Raw genomic sequence first — 27,390 nt, forward strand, 5'->3', positions numbered from 1 at the left:
TAGTAAACGGAGAGTAATCATTTGTTGAAGGAACAAGTGATCTTCCCAACGGTAGTCAAGCCCATTAAATGGGGAGAGCAGTTTTCATCAATCATTCACTTAACAAACTACTCCATCTGTTATGTGTCAGGCTCTCTATTAACAGATGAAACCAATAAATACTCCCCATATGCCCAAAGTACTAGGGTAGATCAATAGACACGTAATAGTAAAATAACGCCAGACAGTGGAAATGGGGTAAGAGACACAAAACGTGACATAAGATCACTTTATGCGGAGAGAGGGGTTACTTCCAGTTAGGAGAGTCAGGGAAGGTGGAAAAGGCAGCATTTGGGCAAGATCTTGTATGGAAGGAGAAAATGAAACATGTTAATGAAGCATAAAGACATGTGAATTTGAAATCAGACTCCCAATATGTACAATCATTTCAGGTTCTGGGAAAGATTTGAGGCAGTTTTTTTGGATATTCATTTAACTAGAAACTGAAGAAAAATAGTAAAAAACTAAACACACATTATGTAAAAATGCACAGAAGAATAAATATTTAACCTAATCTCCATCCTATGATAATCTAACACCATAAACTTCATTACACAAATACTCCTTACTGAGGTGTAAATATTTTAAACACCACTTTCTCTTAAGGGTGAGGCATGACTTCTATGGAAACAGGAATATATGATCTCCAATACTCTTGCCAACTCTTATCCGGCCTTCCTCCTCCTTTTAACCAAAGTTCACTGGCTGATAAATAATATAACAGTGCAAATAAATAACTCACCTTGACCAGAAGCCAAAGGACTTAAAGGTCTTTTAATTGTCTGTGGCCTAGAAACAATAAGAATTAAATTGTAAAATATAATTATGTTACCTATCTTGTTATAATTATCTAAGTAAAAGTGAAATTATCTCAGAGAGCCGCTTAATGACTACATCCAAAATCAAACTATTTTAAAAACACTGAGCTTATAAAATATTTAGTGTTCTCTAATTGCTTGTTTTAGCAAGTTTCTGATCTTTTCCCATTGTAGCAGCCAGAAAGCCATTTCCTAATCACTTCTTCAAACAAAGGAAGAAAACACCAGTCAAGCTCTTCTAGAGTTGCTAATGTTTTTACATATATTACATATACACATACGCTCTGCCTATGCACACGTACACATATGTGTGTTTGCATGTGGTACAAAGCGCACTCCTGATTGAAAGACGAACAAGCAAGAAATATAAATACCCAAACCAAGCATGAAAATAAAAAGGGGAAAAAGCACTGTGGGTAGATTATTTTCCACTTAGCTAATCTTATGTATGTCAACTGACCCTGTGGCCACCGAGTTTGTTATGATTTCAATAAAAGGTATTTTTTAATATAAAAAAAGAATTAAAATGTCACCGAAGTGCCTTTAAATCTCAAACTAAATATTCATTAGTATCATTAGTAAAATGTGGGGATTGCTTTGTCTGCGATTTGAATTTTATGAACTCTCACAACTTGAGACATTTTGAGAACAGAACATGTAAGCTATATTTTAACATACTGAATTTTGTGCCTCATATATTCTTTATATATTAGAAATATTTATACTGGGAATCATGATAAAAATTAGTTAGGGAATAGCTACAATACAAATATAAAATCTAACAAATGCTTCAGTTGGACTCTATTTTAGTTCATATTAAAAAAACAAACCAAAAAAAACCAAAAAACAAAAAAAAACAACAACCTTTAGGGGTGCCTGGCTCAGTCAGTAGAGCATGCAACTCTTGATCTTGGGGTTGTAAGTTAGAGCCCCAAGTTGGGTGTAGAGATTAGTTAAAAATAAAATCTAGGGCGCCTGGGTGGCTCAGATGGTTAAGCGTCTGCCTTCGGCTCAGGTCATGATCCCAGCGTCCTGGGATCGAGTCCCGCATCGGGCTCCGTGCTCCTTGGGAGCCTGCTTCTCCCCCTGCCTCTCTCTCAATCTCTGTCTCTCATGAATAAATAAATAAAAATCTTAAAAAAATAAAAAAATAAAAATAAATAAAAATAAAATCTAAAGCAAAACAAAACAAAACAAAAAACCTGTAAAGTAAGCCAATTAAGTCAAACATTCCTAATAATAAACCAGGGAATTTAAATGAAACACATGGCAGATATGAGTAAATAATGAAAATTCTCCACTTCAAAACTGGAAATTTTTCAAATCAAAAAAAGAAACAGACTTGGGCGCCTGGGTGGCTCAGTTGGTTAAGCATCTTCCTTCGGCTCCGGTCATGATCCCGGGGTCCTGGGATCGAGTCCCACATCAGGCTCCCTGCTCCATGGGGAGCCTGCCTCTCTCTCTCTCTCTCTTTCTCTGTCTCTCTGTGTCTCATGAATAAATAAATAAAATCTTTTTAAAAAAAAAAAGAAACAGACTTGACATTTTATTGGTATAAGCATAACTGCTAATCTCTTATATTTGACTTATGCAAAGTGAAATGTATTATTACTGTTACCTGGGAACTCCAAAGATTTTCTCAGAATTCCCCCCACCTCTGAGATAGTATAATGCAAATGCACACACAAATTCCTTCCAAAAACCAATAAGCACATTGGTTAGAGGCCAGTGGCTTATAAGAGGCGGGTAAACTTGAAGCATGTCCCAGTCACACAGGGATGAAACTATTTCTATTGTAGCAGTAAGAGTACAAAGTGGGTTCTTCCACTTACTAGATTTTTGACACTGGAAAAATCATTTAACCTTTGCAAGCCTCAAGTTTGTCCATCTGTAAACAGTGATGACTACAACATAGGGCTATTGCAGGGACTAAAAGAGAAAATGTATGTACCATGCTTAGCACAAGTCTGGCACACAGTGAGTGTTCAAGTGTTACCTATTATAATTATTCTCTGAAATTAATTTAACTTGAACTTGAAAGCAGGTAAAATAACTAGAGCCTCAAAAGATGAATACAGAGCACCAAAAAGAGATTTAGGAGTCATCTATTCTTTACTACTAAGAATATGATCCTGGGAAATGAAGTAAACCTGGCTGGCTCTACGTTATTCCATCTATAAAATGAGATTCTATAATCCATTAGAGGAACACCTGTGAAATGTCTACAATATTCCCATAAAAGTCTCATACTATTCTATGTCTTTCATTTTTATCTTTTATTTTTTTAAAGATTTTTTATTTATTTTTCTATGTCTATGTCTTTTAAAGAAGAAAAAAATATTTGTTGAAACTCATGTCCATATGTTTCCCCAGAGGAGAAGTGGATTAATGAATAAGAATGTTTCTATGTCCAGATGCATCCTTTAACAAAATGAATGTGATTTGCAATTTAGAGTCATTATTAACTGTTTATTTGTTTATAAATAAAAATCACTCTATATGTCAGGACTTTCTAAGTGAAAAGGACACATACTTAAAACAGTTTTCTTCATAGATGACGTTCCAAATCTTCCAAGCATCTGGCCCCTTGTAACCCGTGTAGCGCTCGGGATTAAGGAGCAAATCTACATATTCAGCATCAGGAGACTGTATGTCTGTAAAATGAAATGTTCCATTAAATCTTTTTCTTCAGTTACCTTAAAAAACTAGTATAATAGACTATACTCCACTGATTCTAAGGCACCACAAATGTAACAGTGCATCCAGACTTTAAAAACAACCTTTTACAAGAAAGATGAGAGAGAAAAGAGGAAGGCACAAACAGACACATTAAATGTACTCACTGGTTGCAAAAGCATCCTGCTTTTAAAAATGGTAAAAAATAGGAATATGTGAATTTTAGAATAGAAGAAACATGGTAATTTAATTCTGATAAGCTATCCAGATGAAAAATATACTATATATTTCCCTCCACATTAACTGCAAGCAGTTCATCAGTAACTAGGATAAATGAAGATGTATTACTACCAGACACTGTTTATTACCAGAAACTTCCTTCTTACATGACCACCATCAAGATCCACTACAAAGTTGTCCCAAAGGTATAATCCTAAACATGCAAAAAATTATAAGCAGGATGATACTTGCATCAGCATTATTTATTAAAGGGAAAATTAGAAGCAACCTAAATGTCCAACAGCAGCACATGGGGCTCTGGAGCCAGAGTGCCTGGGTCAGAATCCAGGCTCTACTAGTTATTCAGTGTGGAACCCGGGGCAAATTACTTATGTTCTCGATGCATTGGTACCATTATTTATAATATGGAGATAATACTCAGTGTTACTGTGAGACTTAAGTAAGTTTATATGTGCAGAGTGCTCAGAACCACGGTACGAGTATAATACATATTAGCTAGTGGTATTATGAGATATCTTAACAGGACATTTTACAATCAACAAAACTGTTAAGTACGAATGCTACCTAATAAAATGAAAAGATAAGAATTATAGGAAAGTCAATTACAGATACCAGTGAAAAAACATATAAAAATTGGTGAGATACTGGTTTCTCATATGTTCTATAAATTTGTGTAATGGATTATAATTTTGAAACAAAAAAATGTCCCCTCGTTCTCCAGTGGCTTTGAGAAATTATTTAATATACAGTAATACCTTCCTCATTTATAAAGCTTAACAACATGAACCAACAAAAAATGAAGAAGTGGGCAAAAAAGCAACCAGAGTAGATGACAAAAATCTGAGCACACAGGTACTTATAAGAAAGTCCATCAAGCTCTCAAAAGTACCTACTTTTTTTTTTTTTTATGAAATTCAATTTATTTATTTTTTTTTAAGATTTTATTTATTTTTTGACAGTGAGAGAGGGAACACAAGCAGGGGGAGTGGGAGAGGGAGAAGCAGGCTTCCCGCCGAGCAGGGAGCCCGATGTGGGGCTTGATCCCAGGACCCCGGGATCATGACCTGAGCTGAAGGCAGACGCTTAATGACTGAGCCACCCAGGAGCCCGGAAAAGTTCCCATTTCTTATTAAAAACACAATGACAAAAACAAAAATAAAACTAAGCTTGGCTATTTTTATCCCAATTGACAGTACATTAGAGACATAAATTAGGGGAAATTTTGCTTCTAGAAGTAGCACAGTGACAGCATCTAGAAATAAGAGAGTCCATGCAGAAGTGGCAATTAAAATAACTAGAAAAAGTAGAAATAAAAACTTAAAAACAGGGGCGCTTGGCTGGTTCAGGCAGTAAAGCATGTGACCCCTGATCTTGGAGTTGTTAATTTAAACCCCAGGTTGGGTGTAGAGATTACTTTAAAAAACAAAACAAAACTTAAAACAAATTTGTATGGGATCCTCTGGTTCAGGAACAGATACTTCTGTTTATCTCAATTAATACTAAAAGCATTGCCACAGTATAGCAAATTAGGATAAATTCATAAAAAATAGCCCTCATTTTTAAAACATATAAATAATGCTCAGCATCTAGTACTTTAAGATTGAAAACAAATTACTAGTAATTAAATTTTTAATATTCTGCCTAATCAGGCATAAATATTAGTTGACTCATAATTTTACTTATAACAAATACTTCATCTTGCCTCAACTTTTTAATAAAAAATAACTGTTACTGGGGCGCCTGGGTGGCTCAGTCGGTTAAGTGTCTGCCTTGGGCTCAGGTCATGATCCCGGGCTGGGATGGAGCCCCATGTTGGGCTCTCTGCTCAGCAAGGAGTCTGCTTCTCCCTTTCCCTCTGTCCCTCCCCACTACTCGTGTTCTCTCTCATTTGCTCTAAGTAAATAAATACAAAATTTTTAAAAAATTGTTACTATAGCCATATTTTGTCAGATGACAAAAGCTCAAATTTCTAATTAAAATTTACAGAATACCTCTGTCTTCTACCTACCATTTACATATATTATATCTTCCTTATAAAGCTATCCCTTTTTTTTTAATATTCACCCTCCTTTAACAGAAGAAACAAATATAAAGGGACAAGTGATTCACCCAAGATAACAGAACTCCACCAGATAAGAATTATTCTCAGTCCTTCCTACACAAATATAAGCAGGTAGTCTCAAAAGTACACTTTGATAAACGAAGTTAAAGTATTACTTTCCTTTCTCTAATGCTGCAGGTCTAAAAAAAAATGTGCTGCATGTTAAAAGTTTAATTTTATCTCATAGTAATATTCAGGCCAAAGAATCCTTGTGAAAAAGATGGTAAAGTTAAGGGGCTGGGAGAGCATTTTGCCCCCCTTCTACACTAGTCTAAACCTTGGTGTAAGTCCACAACTCCTTATCCAACATCCCTGGGGCCAAATGTGTTTTGGAATTCAGAACTTTTCAGATTTTAGAAAAATATTATAGGGTGCCCGGGTGGCTCAGTCGGTTAAGCGACTGCCTTCGGCTCAGGTCATGATCCTGGAGTCCTGGGATCGAGTTCCGCATCGGGCTCCCTGCTCGGCAGGGAGTCTGCTTCTCCCTCTGACCCTCCCCCCTCTCATGTGCTCTCTCTCATTCTCTCTCTCTCAAATAAATAAATAAAATCTTAAAAAAAAAAAAAAGAAAAATATTATAGCATATGCAACATATACTGAATAATTACTCCAGCAGGGACTGGGGCAGCAACTTTTAATCCAACACCAAAAATATTTCTGTAGTGAAACATGTGAATGTTCACACTAAAAGAGTCTGTGCTAAACTTAGGGGGAAAATATTCATATTTCAGAGTTTTCAGATTTGGGAATTAGGAATAAAGGATTATAAATATTATTTGCCAAGGCATAACCATGTTTTACATTAAGGAAAGCATATGTTTCTTTTTTTTCCCCAAAAAATGAAACCACAAAGTTAAAAATAAGTACTTTCTCTTTGCCTTCCTCTTTTTGGAGGGAATTGCAGGATTTGTCTCTCACTTGCAATGAAAATGATCTATATCATTCTTTTTGCTTATTTTTTTTTTAAGATCATTAATCTGCTTCAAAAGAGCCACTGGAGGATACCAAAACTCAGTTTGATTTGATTGTGGTTAGCCAATTAAAAGGCTAACAGTTCAACTAAGAAAAAGGAAAAATAGGGGAATCCATAAATCTGAATAAAGGGTTCTAATAGGTCCTAGGGCTCCTGGATTTGAACAGTACCAGAACTCTGGCCCAGCTTCCCATATCTCAGATACAACTCATGGTTTATTCTTCTCTTTTCCAAAAGCAACACACACCATCAAGGAAAATATGTAACAATCCAAGGCCAGTACAACAAAAGCAAGTTTTTACAATCTCCATCTCTACATTTGAGCTATTTATGCAAAATGTGTATATTACAAAAATCATATATATATTTTATATATTACTGAGATACACAAAACTGTAAGAGTCAGACTCAGGAGGTAAATTTTTTCCAGAAACTGAGGGTTTGTTGTTTTTTTTTAACTGTGGTAAAACGTATATAACGTAAAACTTACCATTTTAACCATGTTTAAGAGTACAATCCAGTGACATTAATTATATTCACAACATTGTGCAACTGTCACCACTGTTTCCAAACTTTTCTATGACCTCAAACAGGAACTCTAACCATTAAACAATAACACCCCATTCTCCCCCTCCACTAACCTCTGGTTACTCTGTGAAACATACAATAGTTGTCCTTTTGTGTCTGGCTTATTTCATTTAGCATAGTATTTTCAAGGTTTATCCATGTTGCAGCACATATCAAAACTTTGTTTATGGGCTAAATAATATTCCATTGTATGTATTTATTACACTCTGTTTATCCATTCATTTGCTGATGGATATTTGGGTCATTTCTACGTTTTTTTGTGAAAAATGCCACCACAAATATGGGCATACAAGTATCTGTTTCCCTGTCTTCAATCTTTTTTTTTTTTAAATATTTTTTTAAATTTTATTTATTTATTCATGAGAGACAGAGAGAGAGAGAGAGAGGCAGAGGGAGAAGCAGGCTCCCAAGGAGCAGGGAGCCCGATGCGGGACTCGATCCGAGGACCCCGAGATCATGACCTGAGCCAAAGGCAGACGCTTAACCATCTGAGCCACCCAGGCGCCCCCTGTCTTCAATCTTTTTCGGTACCTATTTAGCAGTTGAATTGTTAGGTCATGTGGTAATTCCGTCTTTTGCTTTTTGAGGAACTGCCATACTTTAGAAACTGAGGTCTAAAAACCATTTTAAAAGATTTTTTTTTTCAGGGGCATCTGGCTGGCTCAGTCAGCTGGGTGCCTGCCTTCAGCTCGGGTCATGATCCCGGGGTCCTGGGATCGAGCCCCGCATTGGGTTATCTGCTTGGTGGGGAGCCTGCTTCTCCCTCTCCCTCTCCCTCTATCAGATAAATAAATAAAAAACCTTTAAAAAAAAAAGATTTTTTTTTCCTTACACCCAATTTTAAACAAAACACATACTATAAAAAATGTTATACCATCAGCTTCACAGAAGTTGTCTGAGGAATCATCATGCTTGGTCCACTGAAGAACAGCCTTCTGCGTTTCCTCACTTCAAATAAAGAAAACAGGTACAGTTATCCCTTTTTTTTAAGTTATCATTTCACAAGAAAAAACATAAAATACTACTGCAAAAAAAAAAAATCAAACCTCAGAGATTCATCCACAGCTCCAAGTCGTTCAGCTTGTTCACATTCTTCAATGAGATTATTGGCTACCTCAGAATACTAAAAGAAAAAGGAGAATAAACAGATTACAACTTACTGCATTTTAAAAACTTTTTAAAAGAACTTCAAAGTTATTTGAAGTTCTTTTATACCTAGCACCATTTCCTTGGCTTTAAAACTTAAAAAAAAAAATTAAGCCCTCACATCTCCCCTGAAGCTAAAAAAAAGACATAAAAGGCTTTGTCCCTTGTTTTTGTTGGTGAACACATTTACTATATGGTCACAAAATAAAGAATATAGTTCTGATAACTCATTACCAAGCTGTTCACTAAGAAAATCTCTGAGGTCTAAGGAACACTAGGCAAAGCATCATGAGATAATGTCCCACTTTTTTTTTTTACTTTTTTTTCTTAAAGTAGTCTCCATGCCCAGTGTGGAGTCCACCACAGGGCTTGAACTCATGACCCTGAGATCAAGGCCTGAGCTGAGATCAAGAGTCAGACGCTTAACCAACTGAGCCACCCAGGTGCCCCAATGTCCCACTTTTCTAATGGCCTAATTGGAAGCATCAGTATTCTCTTCCCTAAATAAGCAGTTGGACCAGATGACGTGTGTCTAGGTCCATCTCAACTCTAAATGCCAGGATTCTAAATATGCCCTGGGGCCCACCAAGTCTTATAAAAAGTATTCCAGTATCTTTAGGTTTTTAAAATATATTCTTTAACCACTTCCTTCTCAACATCTAAGCCTTACACACATGCACACGCATGCACACACACACACATTATTCTGCTAGGCATGTATGTGGCACAGCGGAAGTGAATGTAGATCATAAGATTTCACAACACACTGGTCATCACCACCACAAAGCTGAAAGATAACACTGGAAGCAGAAGGCACAGAGTCGGGCGCCTGGGTGGCACAGTTGGTTAAGCAACTGCCTTCGGCTCAGGTCATGATCCTGGAGTCCCTGGATTGAGTCCCGCATCGGACTCCCTGCTCAGCGGGGAGTCTGCTTCTCCCTCTGATCCTCCCCCTCTCATGCTCTCTGTCTCCCATTCTCTCTCTCAGATAAATAAATAAAAAATCTTAAAAAAAAAAAAAGAAGGCACAGAGTCAATCACTCAACAAATATTTATTGAGTGCCCTTATTGTTAGGATGACCATACTAATGACTGCCCAGCCTATCACACTTCCGAGGATAAAAGGGAACACTAAGATAACTGAAATGATACAATTTTTTGAAATATTTATTTACTGAACAACAACTCTGTTTCATTACATTGGTTGACCTATAAGACAGACAGCTCAATTCCAACACTATTTTTTTTTTTTAAAGATTATTTATTTATTTGACAGAGAGAGAGAGAGAACAAGTAGGCAGAGCAGAGGGCAGAGGGAGAGGGAGAAGCAGGCTTCCCGCTGAGCAGGGAGCCCAATGCGGGGCTCGATCCCAGGACCGGGAGATCATGAACTGAGCCGAAGGCAGATGCCCAACGACTGAGCCACCCAGGCGCTGCCCAACACTATTTTCAAAACTAAAATTCTTTCTACATAATTAAGTATTAAGGGGATATGATATATTCAACCTACTCTCAAATGGTTCCAAAAATAAGAATATGTATATAGAAAATAAGAATATGTATATATGTATACAGAATATGTATATAAAAATATGTATATAGAAAAATGAGGCAAAATACTAAAAATCAGTGAATCTGTAGAGTACACAAAATGTCTTTATACTAATCTTGCAACTTTTCTATGAGCTGTTAATTAGCTTAAAATAAAAAGTTAAAAATACATATCAAAAAATGAATAGAATTTGTTCAAAAAATGACATACCTATGTATATTAAAACAAAAAATTTTAAAACCTTATCATTATAACTATCTGATCATTAAAACATAAGTTAAACAAAATAACCTTTGGGTTTTTTTTTTTTTTTTACTATTCTTTGTTTCTATTTAAAAATTTGTTAAGTCACATATGTCTCAATTTTATATCACTGGCATTTTTCTGAAGAAATTTTTTTCAACTTATCATTTTTAATTTTTCATAAAACTACCCACAATCTTCTTCAAAGTTAATTTTTATGGCTAGTCAATTTGAAATCATCAATACCTTCAATTAGCTCTTCCCTGCATTTATAATTTTTAATTGAGAAAAATATTCTCTCTACAGGTAAAGATGTGAAACTATTTTAAAATACCAAATTATTTTCAGGTCTATTCTTTTGCCTCCAAAGTATGTTTCTTCACTAAATATTTTAAGACAAAACTCATCAAATAATTTTTTTATTATTTTAAATGTTTTGCTTAATACAGATACTACAAAATTGTAAGCCTTCTTATATCATTTCATTTCAGATGAGAATATAAACTTATCCAAATAAAAACACAAGTTTCATCAAGAAGAGACTCTTCCCACAAGAGGAGATACTCCAAAACACAATTATAAAATTTCAGAATTAAACCTTACAACACCATTTGAACTTTCTCCACCTAATGTGTTCAATCCCTTCCTAGCTTTTGCAGGAATAAATTTCGACGACTTTGTTTACAAGCTTTATTATAATAAGTGCAAGTTGCTAAACCTTCAAAAGCTAAGGATATTTTTCTTTAAGCATTCCATTCATCGATACTTTGAATAATAATTTTCCACTGATGTTAAACATATAGTAATCGACATTTAGAGATCTCACTTATTAGAAATTAGTTAATACCACTGAAGGACTCTTGGGTTGTTTTACAAAATAGTCTTCAAAAGCTCAAACATTTTTTTTTTTTAAGATTTTATTTATTTATTTGACAGAGAGAGGTACAGAGAGAGAGGGAACACAAGCAGGGGGGAGAGGGAGAAGCAGGCTTCCCGCGGAGCAGGGAGCCCGATGCGGGGCTCGATCCCAGGACCCCGGGATCATGAACTTAGCTGAAGGCTAACGCTTAACGACTGAGCCACCCAGGCACCCCAAGCTCAAACATTTATAAAAGATGGACAGCAAAGAAGGTACTCCTGCCCATGCCAAAGTAATATTTTCTTCAGTATTAGCTTCACCTCAAAAATTTTATGGTCATTAAGTGTATATATAAATATAAAAACCTGTACATTTTGACAATTACCACTTCAATCTTAATTGGTAAAATATCACAGCATGTTTGGACACAATTATGAATTATGTGTGTATCTTTTTTTTTTTTAGGTGATCTCTACACCCAATGTGGGGCTTGAACTCACAACCCCAAGATCAGGGGCGCCTGGGTGGCTGTCGTTAAGCATCTGCCTTCAGCTCAGGTCATGATTCCAGGGTCCTGGGATCAAGCCCTGCATCGGGCTCCCTGCTCAGCAAGGAGCCTGCTTCTCCCTCTCCCTCTGCTGCTCCCCCTGCTTGTGGTCTCTCTCTCGCTGTCAAATAAATAAATAAAATCTTTAAAAAATAAATAAATAAATAAATAAATAATAAAATTAAAAAAAAAAAAACCAACCCCGAGATCAAGAGTCACATGCTCTACTGACCGAGCCAGGTGCCCTTGAATTATGTGTATATCTTAACCAACTACAAATTCATTTCTGCTCCACAGATTTCTTGATTTAGTCAGAACTGTTTTTATCAAAATTTGTATATTATCACCACACAACAAATATTTTGTCTTCAGTTTTGAGCTTGAAATGAATTTATACTGGCATTCACAACAGGGACAAATGTTTTCCCTCAACAGCATGAACTTCAAAAAGTTTTGATGATGATCTCGTCATTTAACCATGTGCAAAGTTCTGTCGTTGCAGCCAACACATTAATAGCTATGACGTCATCCTTTGTATTTGACCAAGAAAACACGGAGGGGGCACCTCGGGGCTCAGTCGGTTAAGCGTCTGCCTTCAGCTCAGGGTCATGATCCTGAAGTCCTGGGATCGAGTCCCGCATCGGGCTCCCTGCTCAGCAGGAAGTCTGCTTCTCCCTCTGACACTCCCCCCTCTCATGCTCTCTCTGTCTCATTCTTTCTCTCTCAAATAAAGAAATAAAATCTTAAAAAAAAAACATGGAATCAAAAATGAGCAAAATTACTTTAGAATCTATGGTGGAAAAAGTGAATAGTGGTTGCCCCTGAGGGAAGAAGTAGAAATTGATTGGGACAGGGTATCAAGTGACTTTCTAGGGTAATGGTAATGTTCCCTATTATAATAGAAGCATAGATCACACAGGTATATGCATTTAGCATATGCACACTTAAGATCTGTGCATCTCATTGTATGTTAACTTTATAAAAAATACATATAAGGAAATACTGGACTCTGGTTAATGATACACTTCTACTTGTGTATATACATATATATATAGTTGATGACACATTTAAGGCAATGCACACTGATGCTTGCAATTTACTTTGAAATACATCCAGAAAATAATATTTTTTAATGGATAACTAGAAAGATGGACAGACACATATGAGATAATGTAAGTTTACAAAATGTAAATGGTAGAATCCAGGTGATGAGTTTGAGTGTTCACAGGAAAATTCCTTCAACTTTGCTGTATATATGAAAATTTTCATAATAAATTTTCATAACATCAGAAAATTTTAATTCAGAACAGTTATTTAGTCTAAATGAAAAATCACATATATCAGAATGATATGTAAATGTACCACTGCATCTACACATCAAGTTGTTTTTTTAAAAAATATTTTATTCATTTATTTTTTTGAGAGAGTGCCCATGAGCATGCGGGGGAGGAGGGAGTAGAGGGAGAGAGAATCTCAGACTCCCTGCTGAGCATGGAGCCCAACGCAGGGCTGGATCTTACCACCCTGACATCAAAACCTGAGCAAAAACCAAGAGCTGGATGCTTAACCAACTGTGCCACCCAGGAGCCCCAAGTTATCATTTTTAAACAGTTTTCTTAACCATTAATTTACAAAGTAGATGCTTAAACTTTGTCAGTAGATTTGTGTATTCATTCTGGCATTCATACGGTCAGAGATATTTCTATGGCCCTTGTGGATGGTAAATCATGACCTTTTATGCAAGTTACATATCATCAACTGTCGTGAGAAATCAAAATTTAATACTTTCTCATTAAGCATGCGCTTCTTTTTTTCTTTCTTAGTTATTTCGGCCAAAAGGATTCACTGTAAAACATTTTTTAATTACTAAATAGTAAAATCATTATAAATGTTGATTTACACTATACAAAAAAAATAAAACCACTATAGGAAGACTATTCTTTCTATGCAGGATTGCTCACCCTTTTTTTCCCATATATATATTTAATAAACTGGACCTATAATTTCCCAGGTTTAATACTGACCAGTCAAATGGCATCCTGGAAGCTTAGGACAGATTACAGGTATGACACAGGCCACAGCACAATTGGCTGATAAGTCCAAGAGACCAGCCGGGCAGAATGTCCAATGATGTTCTGTTTCCCCCACTTCCCAAGACTATAAGGAGTTAGCTGTCCCCGGCCATTGTGTCTGCCTGCAATTAGCTTATCAGCAGGTATTTTATCGCCCAGTATATTTTCCTTGAAAAATCATTTATTTACATCTAGAAAAGGTCATAAAAAGAAGTGCAAGTTATTATTGGTCATCTTGGGGTTAAAGTAAGAACTCCTTAGTATACATACATCTCAAATAGAGGAGACAACAGAGGAAGCTAGAAATACAAAGTATTTGGTCAACCAGAACCATTTTAACTTATTTTAACACAACTATTAATATTTCATTTAAAAAATTTAAAACTCAGGACAAATGATAAATCATTCAGGATGCCAGAACAACAGGCATAAGCCAGTTCTGCCTAAGGCAAACCGTGGCATATGGTCTCTTGATGTACTCTTGTTACTCTCTAAGTCCTCTGGATTTTACTCCAAGAGAGATGGAGCACATGGGAGGATTTTCAACAGAGAGATAAGACCTCATTTCTTTAAAAAAAAAAAAAAAAAAATTACTCTCTGGCTCCTGGGTGGCTCAGTCGGTTAAGTGTCTGCCTTCAGCTCAGGTCATGATCTCGGGGTCCTGGGATCGAGCCCCCCATCGGGCTCCCTGCTCAGTGGGGAGCCTGCTTCTCCCTCTGTTCCTCCTCGCCAACCCCCCACCTGCATCAAGTTCATGCTTTCTCTCTTTCTCTTGCACTCTCTCTCTCTCTCAAATAAATAAATAAAATCTTAAAAAAAAAAAAAATCACTCTGGCTGCTGTCTTTAGAAGAGACAATAGAGAGGCAAGGGCAGAAGGAGGCATGCCATGAAGAGGCTACTATAATAATCCAGGCAAAAAGTGATGATGGCTTTAAATGTGGCCGTAGCAATAAAGATTGTAAGATTCTGGGTATATTTTAAAACTCTGTAATTAGGGTGCCTGGGTGGCTCAGTCATTAAGCGTGTGCCTTTGGCTCAGGTCATGATCCCAGGGTCCCGGGATGGAGCCCTGCATCGGGCTCTCTGCTCAGCGGAACGTCTGCTTCTCCCTCTGCCCCTCCCCCTGCTTGTGCGTGCTCTCTCTCTTTCTCTCTCAAATAAATAAATAAAATCTTTAAAAAAAAAAACAACAACTCTGTAATCACAAATTGAACTTGGCCTACCAAAAAAGGCCTTGAAACAATAACAACCCAGTAACAACTAGCACCTCCCGGGGCCCAGATTATAATCTCTAAATACCATTTCCCACTAAAAGAAATAGGACTCCTTAGGGGGGGAAAAAAAAAAAAAGCTTAGAGTAAGAAAGGTACAAAACTAGCCTAGAAGCTCTTTTCATAATAGAAAGCAAAAAGTCTACTAAGACTAGTGGGATCATCTTAAAAGGCCATAATTACTAACTTGAAGGAGCTGCTAGTAGCCAAAGACAGAACAACTCAAGCATCAAAAGGAATAATAAAAAATGACTATAATAGAGTCCAATTCATAAAATATGTCAAAACTTTTTTTTAAAGATTTTATTTATTTATTTGACAGAGAGAGAGAGAGAACACAAGTAGGCAGAGTGGCAGGCAGAGGGAGAGGGAGAAGCAGACTCCCCACTGAGCAGGGAGCCCAGTGTGGGGCTCGATCCCAGGACCCTGGGATCATGACCTGAGCCGAAGGCAGACGCTTAACTGACTGAGCCACCCAGGCACCCCAATATGTCAAAACTCTTAAGTTCAAAATAACACTGAAAAATAAAAACCTTATTGGGCATCTTTGGAGGTGCTAGGGCACCAAATTCATAATTATTCTGAAAACTGGTAAACAAAGGAAAACAAGCATTTATCCTGTCTGTCCTGTATAAACTGTATTTCAGGGCATCCAAATAGCTGACAAGAAAAGATCTTTATAGAATAATAACAGATAATAAGTATAGAAAGAATGATATAATTAGAGTATCAACATTTTCAAAACCCTAATGAAAGAATACAACTAGGTAATAATCATCAAAGCTGCTAAAACTTTCATGGAGAAAGCTAGTAGGGAACTTTATATTGGATGTATAATGAACCTAATGATAGATCTTAACATCATAATAAAAAAAGAAAAGAGACATTATGTGTCTTCTGATATAACAGTAAGTACACAACACTAATCAATACATATCAGAAAATGAATCTGAAAAGCCATAATACATAACTGCCAGTTCATAGAAAATAATGTGTTGAATGCTGTGACAGGGATACAATCAACTAAAACACAATGTGGAAAATTCTATAGGATAAGGACTCATTTCCTTCAACACGTAATTTTGCAAAGAAGAAAAAAGAAGAGGGAATGAACATTGGTTAAAAGAGACGGAAGAGACAGAAATACGCAAGTAGTGCCAGAAAATAAGGAAGTGCTGAAGAAAGAGAAAAACCACAATGAAAAACCACAACCAAATGAGTATATCAAAGGGACACAGGACCAACTGAAACAGCTCCCAGTGGCCAAATTAGAATGATTTGAACAGTAAAATGAAGTTATACTAGATTATAATCCAGAGTAGAAAATAAACATCCATAAAGACTTATCTGAGAATGGCTTTAAAATAATTGGGAAAATGGAGCACGAGGGACCACAGACTAATAATTGCTGAAGCTGGGTGATGGTTTTTTTTCTTTTATTTATCCCTCATGCTTTCCATAATAAAAGGTTGAACAAAAGGAAAAAATAAAGAATTGGAGTCACTGAGTACAAATGACTCTCCAGGGGTTTCACTGTGAAGGAGAGCAGGAAGTGGGGTCGTACCTGGAAGGGGGAAATGAGTTTTACAAGTTTTTTGTTAAGATACTAGACACACTAGTAGGTATGTGTACATACCTTGTAGCTTGCAGATTTAATTCCATCAGGAACTTCATCCTGAAAAAAGAAAAAAAATGCTTTTATCAGATATTTATTCTATCTTCTGAAAAAAAATTAAGTTTCTATAATTTGAGATTATTTTTATTTTTTTAAAGTTTATTTTATTTATTTAAGTAATCTCTACACCTGTTGTGGTGCTCAAACTCATGACCCTAAGATCAAGAGTTGCATGCTCTTCCAACTGAGCCAACCAGGAGCCCCTATGAGATTATTTTTAAACTGAGAATAGTTACGCAGTTTTTATATTACTTCTTAAAAGTAAACAAAAACCCAACAACAAATTATTGTATAGGTTGCTGATCATATATTTTATTACTTACGTAATAGCATGGAAATGTAAAAATAGTCACTCCTTTTGATGCTCAAATTGTCCCACATTGGCAACCAGGGGACCCACAAAGTGCTGACTTGATATCTATACCTGTGTCCTATTGATAGGATCCCAGTAATCTTTAGAGCACTTTTTGTTTTCTGTTATGAGAAGATATTCCAGGCTCACCTTGTATTTTTTTTTTAACATATTTTATTTATTTATTTGAGAGAGAGAGAGAGTGCAAGCACATGAGTTGGGGGGAGGGGCAGAGAAAGAAGCAAACTCCCCACTGAACAGGGAGCCTCATGCGGGGCTCGATCCCAGGATCCCAGGATCATGACCTGGGCCAAAGGCAGATGCTTAACTGACTGAGCCATCCAAGCACCCCACCTTGTATATTTCTTGTTCCAGTCTTGGAATCAACTGTTTTTTAAGGAGCCCTAGTTCTTTTCAGAGCAAAACGGCACTGGTTTTTAGTCGTGTGTTGGCCACTTACCAACTATAGGACCTATCTGTCTATCTTCAAAGTGATGCTATGAATAGACATAATGATGTATGTACTCTGTAAATTGTAGGGCCCTATTCCAGTGCTAGGTATATTTCTGAAATAGATTATACCTGCCCAAAGGGAAGGACCCACACAGAGATAATCACTTTATTGTGTAACTTTCCAGACTTTGAACTACCTCAATGTATAATTCTTTTTCTAAGACCAGATATTTAGATGGTTTCTAATTTTTTCATATCATGCCAAATTCATAAACTAATTTTAGGAGAATTGACACCTTTACAATATTTATTACTGCTTTGGTCATCTTTGAACATCTGTCCAATTATTTTAGTAAGTGAAAATCCTGGTGGAATTGCTAGACCAAAAGATGTGTACCTTTTTAATTTTGTTGATACATTTGCTGAACTGATCTCCAAAAGGATTTAATGACCAGAGTGCTCATTTCTTATTCACAAACACTGGATGTTGTTATTTGTTTGCACATTAGTCAATTAATAATGGAGGGGAAAGAATGTGGTTTTGACCCATTGTAAAGGTAATAAATAAATGGTCTTTCAGTTTATAGAGAGAAGATTCCAGGTTGTGAGTTCAAGCCCCACATTGGGTGTAGAGATTACTTAAAATAAAATGTTTAGGGATGCCTGAGTTTCTGTCAGTTAAGCACCTGACTCTTGATCTCAGCTCAGGTCTTGATCTCAGGGTCGTTAGTTCAAGCCCTGAAAAAAAGATGTTAAAAAAAATTTGCTTAAAAAAAAAAAAAAAAGATGAGAGGAACCTGGTGGCTCAGTCAATTAAGTGTCTGCCTTTAGCTGAGGTCATGATCCCAGGATGCTGGGATCAAGCCCCACATTGGGCTCCCTACTCAGCAGACAGTCTGCTTCTGCCTCTTCCTCTGCCCCTACTCCCTGTTTGTGTGCTCTCACTCTCTCTCTTGCTCTCTCTCTCTCTTTAGCTTGTTCTCTCTCTCAAATAAATAAAATCTTAAAAGAAAAGAAACATTAAAAAAAAAGATGAGATTCAAATTTTCAATAATTGTAAAACGACCTGCCTGTTCTTGCATGTTTAATAAGTCATACATAAGTTATTTGTAAACTTGAATTCCCCCAACTAATGTTTCCTATTACTAAATATAAATGCTAGAACTTAGGAGATAAAATGAAACATTTAAACTGATGATATCACTTTAATGATATTTTCATAACAGAGGTTGGTTCACAAGTTAATTCTTGAATTTTCAAAAAGTTTTGTCTGTGAGGATGAGTATAACTAAAGACCTGATTCTCGGGGCACCTGGGTGGCTCAGTTGTTTCAGCATTTGCCTTTGGCTCAGGTCATGATCCCAGGGTCCTGGGATCGAACCCCGCATCAGGCTCCCTGCTCAGCGGGGAGCCTGCTTCTCCCTCTCCCTCTGCTGCTCCCTCTGCTTGTTCTCACTCTCTCTCTCTGTCAAATAAATAAAATCTTTAAAAAAATAAATAACTAAAGATATTATCTAATGATAAAATACCCATAATATATATACCCATAAATAATATTTTTACATTTGCTTTAATTCCATATGCTGGATAGGTCTATACAGCAATATTTACACATATAAAAATAAAACCACTCAAAATTATAGCACCACTTCATACCCATAGGATGGCTATTAACCTGAAAACAGAAAAAAGCGAGTATTAGTGAGGATATAGAGAAATTGGAAGCCTTGTACATCGCTGGTGGGAATGTAAAATGGTATAGCCACTATGAAGACATCATGATGTTCCTCAGAAACTTAAACCGAGAACTGCCGTACGATCCAGTAATTCTAATGAACCGAAATTAGGAATGCAAGCTGCATACTTGTGCACCCATATCCAGAGCAGCATCATGCGCAATGGCCAAAAGATGGGAATAACCCAAAAGCCAATCAATGGAAGAATGCATAAATGAAATGCAGATACACATACAATGCAATATTATTCAGGCTTAAAAAGGAAAAAAATTCAAATACATGCTACTACGAATAAACCCTGAAAACATGTCAAGTGAAACAAGCCAACACAAAAGGACAAATTCTGTAATAATCCCCCTTATACGAGGTACCTAGTATAATCAAATTCAAAGAGAAAGAAAGTAGCATAGTGGTCACCAGGGGCAAGAGGGAGGGCAGAATAGGGAGTTACTGTTTAATGAACGTGCAGTTTCAGTTTGCGATCAGGAAACAGTTCTGCAACTGGATGGTGGTGATGGTTGCACAACGTGACTGTACTTAATGCCAATAAACTGTACACTAAAAATGGTTAAAATTGTAAATTTTAGGTTATGCATATTTTAGGACAAAAAGTAAAATAGAAATATATGCTTTTAAAGGGGGAAAAAGGGGGCGCCTGGGTGGCTCAGTTGTTAAGCGTCTGCCTTCAGCTCAGGTCATGATCCCAGGCTCCTGGGATTGAGCCCCACATTGGGCTCTCTGCTCCGCAGGAAGCCTGCTTCTCCCTCTCCCACTCCCCCTGCTTGTGTTCCCTCTCTCGCTGTGTCTCTCTCTGTCAAATAAATAAAATCTTTTAAAAAAATAAAGGGAGAAAAAGGCTTTGTTGAAAGTGTTAAATTCTCTGTTTTCAGAGTAAAATGCTTCAAATTTTAATGTTCTGAGAATTCATTTTTTTTAAGATTGATTGATTGATTGATTGATTGATTTGCAGAGAGAGAGAGCGCGCACAAGCAGGGGGTGCAGCTGAGGCAGAGGGAGAAACAGGCTTCCCGCTGAGCAAGGAGTCCAATGCGGGACTCAATCCCAGGACCCTGGGATCATGACCTGAGCTGAAGGCAGGCACCAACCGACTGAGCCACTCAGGCATCCCTGTTCTGAGAATTCTTAAGTAAGACCAGGTGTTTTGTCCAATCCCTCCCCACCCACGGAAAACAATACACCCATGAAAAGAGGAGGGATTTTGTTTACACTTTGATTAATTTCACTTCGTTATACTATAAACACAACTTTGGGTAAGATGTAAGAAAAAAACAAACGGGCGCCTGGGTGGCTCAGTTGGTTAAGCGACTGCCTTCGGCTCAGGTCATGATCCCAGGGTCCTGGGATCGAGTCCCACATCGGGCTCCCGGCTCAGCAGGAAGCCTGCTTCTCCCTCTCCCACTCCCCCTGCTTGTGTTCCTGCTCTCGCTGTCTCTGTCTCTGTCAAATAAATAAATAAATAAATAAAAATCTTAAAAAAAAAAAAAAAGAAAAGAAAAAAACAAACATCAAGCCAAAAGAACTATTAATCTCACTAGTAAATCAAAGGATTATATTTATCACAAAATTTAAATTCTATGATTATGAAAGCAGAATAAGTCAATAATTTTTTTAAAGGTTTTATTTATTTATTTATTTTAAGTGTTTTTTTTTTTTAATTTATTTTTTGACAGAGAGAGAGACAGCGAGAGAGGGAACACAAGCAGGGAGAGTGGGAGAGGGAGAAGCAGGCTTCCCGCTGAGCAGGGAGCCCGATGTGGGACTCAATCACAGGACTCCGGGATCATGACCTGAGCTGAAGGCAGACACTTAACGACTGAGCCACCCAGGCGCCCGAAAGCAGAATAATTCAAAATAGGTTTCGTATTAGTAAGTTTAGGTTTTGGGTTTCTTTTTTTTTAAGATTTTATTAATTTATTTGAGAGAGAGAGAGAGCATAAACAACGGGAGCGGCAGGCAGAGGGAGAGAGAAGCAGGCTCCCCACTGAGCAGGGATCCTGATGCAGGGCTCGATCCCAGGACCCTGGGATCATGACCTGAGCCAAAGGCAGACACTTAACCATCTAAGCCACCCAGGCACCTAAGATTAGGTTTTTAACCTGTAAATATTAAACATTATACTTAACTTAAGGATTGAAATGTTATTTTAGTTGCATTGCCTCCTTTTTAAGAATTGCAATTATTTAGGGACGCCTGGGTGGCTCAGTTGTTTAAACGTCTGCCTTAGGGGCGCCTGGGTGGCTCAGTTGGTTAAGCGACTGCCTTCAGCTCAGGTCATGATCCTGGAGTCCCGGGATCAAGTCCCACATCGGGCTCCCTGCTCAGCAGGGGGTCTGCTTCTCTCTCTGACCCTCCTCTCTCTCATGCTCTCTCTCTCTCTCTCAATAAAATAAAATAAAATAAAATAAATCTTAAAAAAAAATAAACGTCTGCTTTCAGCTCAGGTCATGATACTGGGATCAAGTCCCACATGGGGCTCCCTGCTCAGCGGAGAGTCTGCTTCTCCCTTTGCCTGCTGTTCCCCTGCCTGTGCTCACTCTCTCTCTGACAAATAAATAAATAAAATCTTAAAAAAAAAAAAGAATTGCAATTATTTGAAAAACGATGTAATGTGCCTTAAATGTATATGTGGTTCTTACCGACTGACAAGGCCTGACAGCACAGTCTCTTCGCCCACACTGGCTGATATCATTCCAGAAAGGACACGGCCTCTTCAGGTTTACCTACAGGATAACAGAAAAGGTTATACAAGTAAGAATCTTGAGATTATTACTGATAGGCATTGAATTACGATGATATAACCTGGTCATGCTTTTGGCTGCAGCTTTTCTTTTTCTTCCACCTTCCAGTTGCCAAGTTCCAGCGATGGTATCAGTGTGTAGCTTTGTAAGTAAACTGGAAAACTTGCTTAGAAAGACACAGATGCTACTAACCAGACCCTGAACAGATGGTGACCAGGAGCCAGAGTAGCTCATATCATCACCGCTCCAATGATATTCTTTTTAAGCAGGTAACAGGCATTTGTGAACTCAGATGAGAACTACATACTCCAATGATCAGATATTCTAAACTCTTTCTGTAGATATCTCAAGTGACTAGTTAAAATAATACAGGTCAGAATAAAGTCATGCTTCTCAAAAAAATTTGATTATTTTAATTAAGTGGAGTTGACACAGTATTTTAGAAAAGTATGAATTAGCAATTTTGATAATAATATAATAGTTTCTGTTCTGACTTCAATTTAACCAACAAGTTTCTAACTCCAGAGTGCAAAACCGAGTTGTTGAAATTAAAAGTATCCAATGGATGGTTTCAGAACCACACTGTTCACTCTTGTGAACTGAATTTTAAATAATGGCCACAATTTGAAGCTCAGCAATTCCTAAGAAAATGCAGTTATCCATTTAAATTTTAAGTATTCTTGTACAAAAAAATTAAAAATAAAAATACCTTGTAATATCTAAAGTAGTCGCTTTCAAGAAGTTTTTGTAGTCTCGGGAAAAGCCTGTAGTTATTAAATCTATCGATGGTTTCAACGTCACAGGTACAATCATCCAAGTAACCACTAACCTGTTATAAAGAAAATGAAATAATACATCAAAATACCTTAGGTACAACAGGGCTCTTTTTCCTTATGAAGTTATGACTCAACCAACTCTTATCATCCCTCCTCCTCCTAATTTTCAGAAATGGGGTATGACAGTAATCTAATAATGCTATTGCTCTTACCATATACCTAGAGGAATGTAGTGCTGCTCTTTGTGGGGTGTACTGAGCTCACCATCACACACGTGTGCGCATACACATATGCAAAGAGTTGGTCCCCTGTAGCCACTCTGTAACCCCGCCCCAGGCCTGACCAGGGGTAGGCATCTAACCCAAACCAGGCCATGGTCCCTGCTCCAGGAATCTGGAATTGAGAGTAAGAAGAGATGTCTCTCCCTGCAGTTAGACCACTAAACAAGGAAACTCGGACCATATGCTATCAAGTGAGCCGAGGAGCACGTGAGCCAGTCGGCAAGATTTTAAAAGATACACAGGGAAGCAGAGATAGGAGATAGAGAACATATGCTACATGGGTTCCCTGGGGGTTTCCGGCGCCTACTTCTCCCCATCTTTCTTGAAGTCCCAGTTGCATTCCCATTCTTGGCTTTCCTGAGACTCCTATTCCTAAGATTCAATTGTCTCTGTCTTTCCTTTTAGTTTCCAACAGTATGTATAGTCTGGAGACAAGCTTAGTGAATGTATAAAAACAAGTGATACTGTATTTATAAGGGAAACAATAATTCATTATAAGGATCTAACAACTCTCAAATATTAGGCCACAATAATTTGTCTAGGTTAGAAACAGTGCTTAGAAATCACTTATACTAGCAGCACAGAGATAGCAAATTGACCACAAAGCCAATTCTGATCTTCAAATGCTTAAAACTAACAGTCTTAACTGTAATTACAATCAGACAATGTTATCGGAAGTGAAACTAAAAGTCTTAGATGTTTATTTGGGGACAGGCATATACCTCACAGAATTAATTATACATTGCAACATTGTAAGTAACAAATACATCATGATTTAAGAACAGTACCAAGATTTCTTTTTTTTTAAATACAGGGCATGCTGCAGAAAAGAGATCCTTATCATACTTTGGTCTGAATATTTGCATTATAAACTACTTAGAATTATATTTTAGGGAGACTTATAAAAAAAATTTTTTTTTTTTTTTTTTTTATTTGACAGAGACAGAGATAGCGAGAGCAGGAACACAAGCAGGGAGAGTGGGAGAGGGAGAAGCAGGCTTCCCGCAGAGCAGGGAGCCCGATGTGGGACTCGATCCCAGGACCCTGGGATCATGACCTGAGCCGAAGGCAGACGCTTAACAACTGAGCCACCCAGGCACCCCCCCCAAAAAATTTTTTTTTAAATCTACTGGTAAGTAAGCAAATAATCTTTATTGAAATACTGAATGTAGGTGTTTTCCCTTTGGAATACATAAAATCCTGCACTACCTTTCAATTTTACAACATCACAAAACAGTAATGCAAATTTTTCACCTAAGAGTGAATACGTTTGGATGACAGATAACACTATGGATGATGACAGCAGTATCTAAGAGCTAAGATTTTACACCAATTTACCTAGTCTTATTTGACTTGGACTTGTTTTGGACTAATTCGGGAACTAGAAATCTCATCTACATATTTTGTTACTGCAGTAACTACCTTCATTTCATATGCAAATTTGTCCTTGTTTCCTGCTAAAAATTCTCTGAGTATATAATAATCTTCCGTTCCTAATTTGGGGTGATAACAAAACAAAAGTGTTTCTAACCTAGGTTATTTGATTTTTCACACCTCTTTCTTTCAAGCATTAAAAACAGAACTTCTAAGGACATAAAAGAGCTACTGTTTTTCCCCTTGGATACAAATTATTATACAAAGAAATAACAGGCACAAAGACTGCAAAGGCCAAAGGGACACATGCCAAATAGAGACACTAGGTCACAAAAAGAAAGAAGCACACACAAAAAACAAGAGAAAGGGTTTGAAGCTTATTTTTTCCCCTTAAGTAATTGTGTTTTTTTTAATGTGTTCACCTTTTTTAAAAGATTTTATTTATTTATTTGAGAGAGAAAGAACACGGACGGAGAGGGAAAAGCAGACTAACTGCTGAGCAGAGAGCCCAATGCGGGACTCATGACCTGTGCCGAAGGCAGACGCCTGACCGACCTAGCCACCCAGGCGCCCCTTAAGTAATTCATTTTTAAGGTAAAAATCTATCTTTGAAATTCAAGTTCAAGCATCATCTCCTTTGGAAAGCTACCCCTGGAGTACCACTCAACCCCTGCTTGCTTAACTGTCCCTCCTATGTGCTCCCATGATACTCCACATACTCCTTACAAATTACCTCACTATATTGGGTTTATTTATTCCACTTCCTCCCTCTAGAGTTTAAAATCCTTGAGAGCAAAATCATGTTTGCTCATTTTGTATTCCTAGTCCTTAGCACTGTACTTCTAGAAAGCACAAAGTAGATGCTCAATATTTATTTGTAGAGTGGATATATATGTTTCAGTGAATGCTGTCCACTCTCATTCTCATTCACTGGAGACCAGCCCCACAGTCTAATTATGACTATGTACTACTATGTCACCTATGGTGGTGCTCAGCGCTCCAGACCACTCAAGCCCAAGTGGCAGGAATACACTCAGAACAAGGAAAGCAAGCAGCAAAGGTAAATAACCCACTGCATGCAACATTTTACCAAGCTGTACCTTAACCACAAAGGAAGCTAGAAGAAGCTCCAAACCACGCCTGGGTGGCTCAGTCGTTGAGCGTCTACCTTCGGCTCAGGTCATGATCCCAGGGTCCTGGGATCAAGCCCCGCATCGGGCTCCCTGCTCTGTGGAAAGCCTGCTTCTCTCTCTCCCACTCCCCCTGCTTGTGTTTCCTCTCTAGGTGTGTCTCTCTCTGTCAAATAAATAAATAAAATCTTAAAAAAAAGAAGCCCCAAACCATAAAGGAATGCAAGATGCATTCAGAGCAGAAATGGCTTATAGCCCAGAGACCTCAAAGAGAGAAGACAGGACAATGGTAGATTTAAAAATCCTCTGACTTTTGTCTTAGAAATTGAGTAGGAGGTATTTCCAGCTACTACAAAAGGTAGCACGGCAGTTATGGAGGCAGAGCAAGGGTGAGGAGTTTCAATAGATGGAGAGGGCCCAGCAAAGAACAGACAGGAAGATACTCAGAAATCCAAGCCATGTGACCGTTCAGATAAGCCTGCCAAAAGGCAAAACCCAATCCCTGGAAAGAAGTCTGGCAGGTATGATGCCAGGCCCAGTTGTAGAAACTACAGAACCAGGCATGTTACCAGAATACAGTCTCTGGGAAAGACAAAGGAAGAAATCCAGTGAACAGACCCAGAGCAGCACCTTGGAAACAAAGCAATGTCCTAGTACCTAGACTAAGACCAAAAGATGGGTGCTGATCTGGAACAAGGATGACCTGACACTAATGCAGCTTCAGGATGTGCTAAGGCTGCTGAAATAATGGCCACATTATCTCTAAACTGCAACGGAATTCTGAGCCTTCCACAGGGATCTGAATGTTTTGTTTAATGCCCGCCCCCCGCCCCCCCCCCCCCCGCCCCACCACACACATACACAAAGTGACTGATGCATGCTAACATTTGAAGCTCGCTGCTCTAGACTTCAGGCAGCAATCAGCATTGGGTAGGGGGCCGAACTAATAGGTGGCAAGTAGAAGGCCCTTGCTGAGGGATGGTGGATATAAGGACCCGGGTAGGCCGGACATAACATCACCCGGTTTAAAGTCCTAGTCTCTAAAGAGCTGAAAAGCCTTTGAGGGCCTTCTGCTGCAGCCTCCCAAGCACACAGCAATGCCCTCCTACACACTCTTGAGGAAGCAGCGTGCGACAATGGTTAGCACGTAGGCCCTGGGCTCAGGCCTTCTTGGGGTTGAATCCCATCTCTGCTGCTTATTAGTTATTGACCTCACCCAAGTTTTTTTAACCTCTCCAAGCCTCAGTTTCCTATCTCAACACAAAATGGCAATACGAATAGTTCCCATCTCTAAGAGTTGGTATCAAAATGAAATGTCAGACTAAACAGCCAGTAAATGTTAGTATTACTACCCTACCGCTATTTATATGCTTCTAGTGAAAGGGATCTTACTATTCCCCAAAGCAACCACAACATTTTTTTTTTTTTGAGAGAGAGAGAGTGTGTGTGTGTGTGTGTGCGCGCTAACACTTGAGTCCAGGGTGGGGGGCTGGGGGGAGGGACAGAGGGAGAGAGAATCTTTTTTTTTTTTTTTAAAGATTTTATTTATTTATTCATGAGAGACAGAGAGAGAGAGAGAGAAGCAGAGGGAGAAGCAGGCTCCCAAGGAGCAGGGAGCCCGATGCGGGACTCGATCCCAGGACTCTGGGATCATGACCTGAGCCGAAGGCAGACGCTTAACCGTCTGAGCCACCCAGGCGCCCCGGGAGAGAGAATCTTAAGCAGGCT

At 38.0% G+C, this 27,390-nt stretch overlaps 1 protein-coding gene across 2 annotated transcripts in view; it reads right to left on the reverse strand.

Moving 5' to 3' along the window:
* ERO1A (endoplasmic reticulum oxidoreductase 1 alpha) overlaps positions 1 to 27,390 on the reverse strand; it is a 56,412-nt gene that overhangs the window by 22,819 nt on the left and 6,203 nt on the right. For both annotated transcript variants that reach the window (XM_064571068.1, XM_064571069.1), the window contains exons 2-8: positions 22,811 to 22,930; positions 22,000 to 22,083; positions 16,763 to 16,801; positions 8,482 to 8,558; positions 8,310 to 8,383; positions 3,391 to 3,511; positions 782 to 828 (exon numbers count right to left, since the gene is read on the reverse strand). In XM_064571068.1, coding sequence (XP_064427138.1) covers positions 782 to 828; positions 3,391 to 3,511; positions 8,310 to 8,383; positions 8,482 to 8,558; positions 16,763 to 16,801; positions 22,000 to 22,083; positions 22,811 to 22,930 — 562 coding nt within the window. The remainder of the gene's footprint in view (positions 1 to 781; positions 829 to 3,390; positions 3,512 to 8,309; positions 8,384 to 8,481; positions 8,559 to 16,762; positions 16,802 to 21,999; positions 22,084 to 22,810; positions 22,931 to 27,390) is intronic.

The sequence above is a fragment of the Mirounga angustirostris genome, unplaced genomic scaffold, assembly GCF_029215605.1.
Source record: "Mirounga angustirostris isolate CCGP_5_RB_7025 unplaced genomic scaffold, mMirAng1.0.hap1 SCAF_9, whole genome shotgun sequence".
In the NCBI taxonomy this organism is placed as follows: Eukaryota; Metazoa; Chordata; class Mammalia; order Carnivora; family Phocidae; genus Mirounga; species Mirounga angustirostris.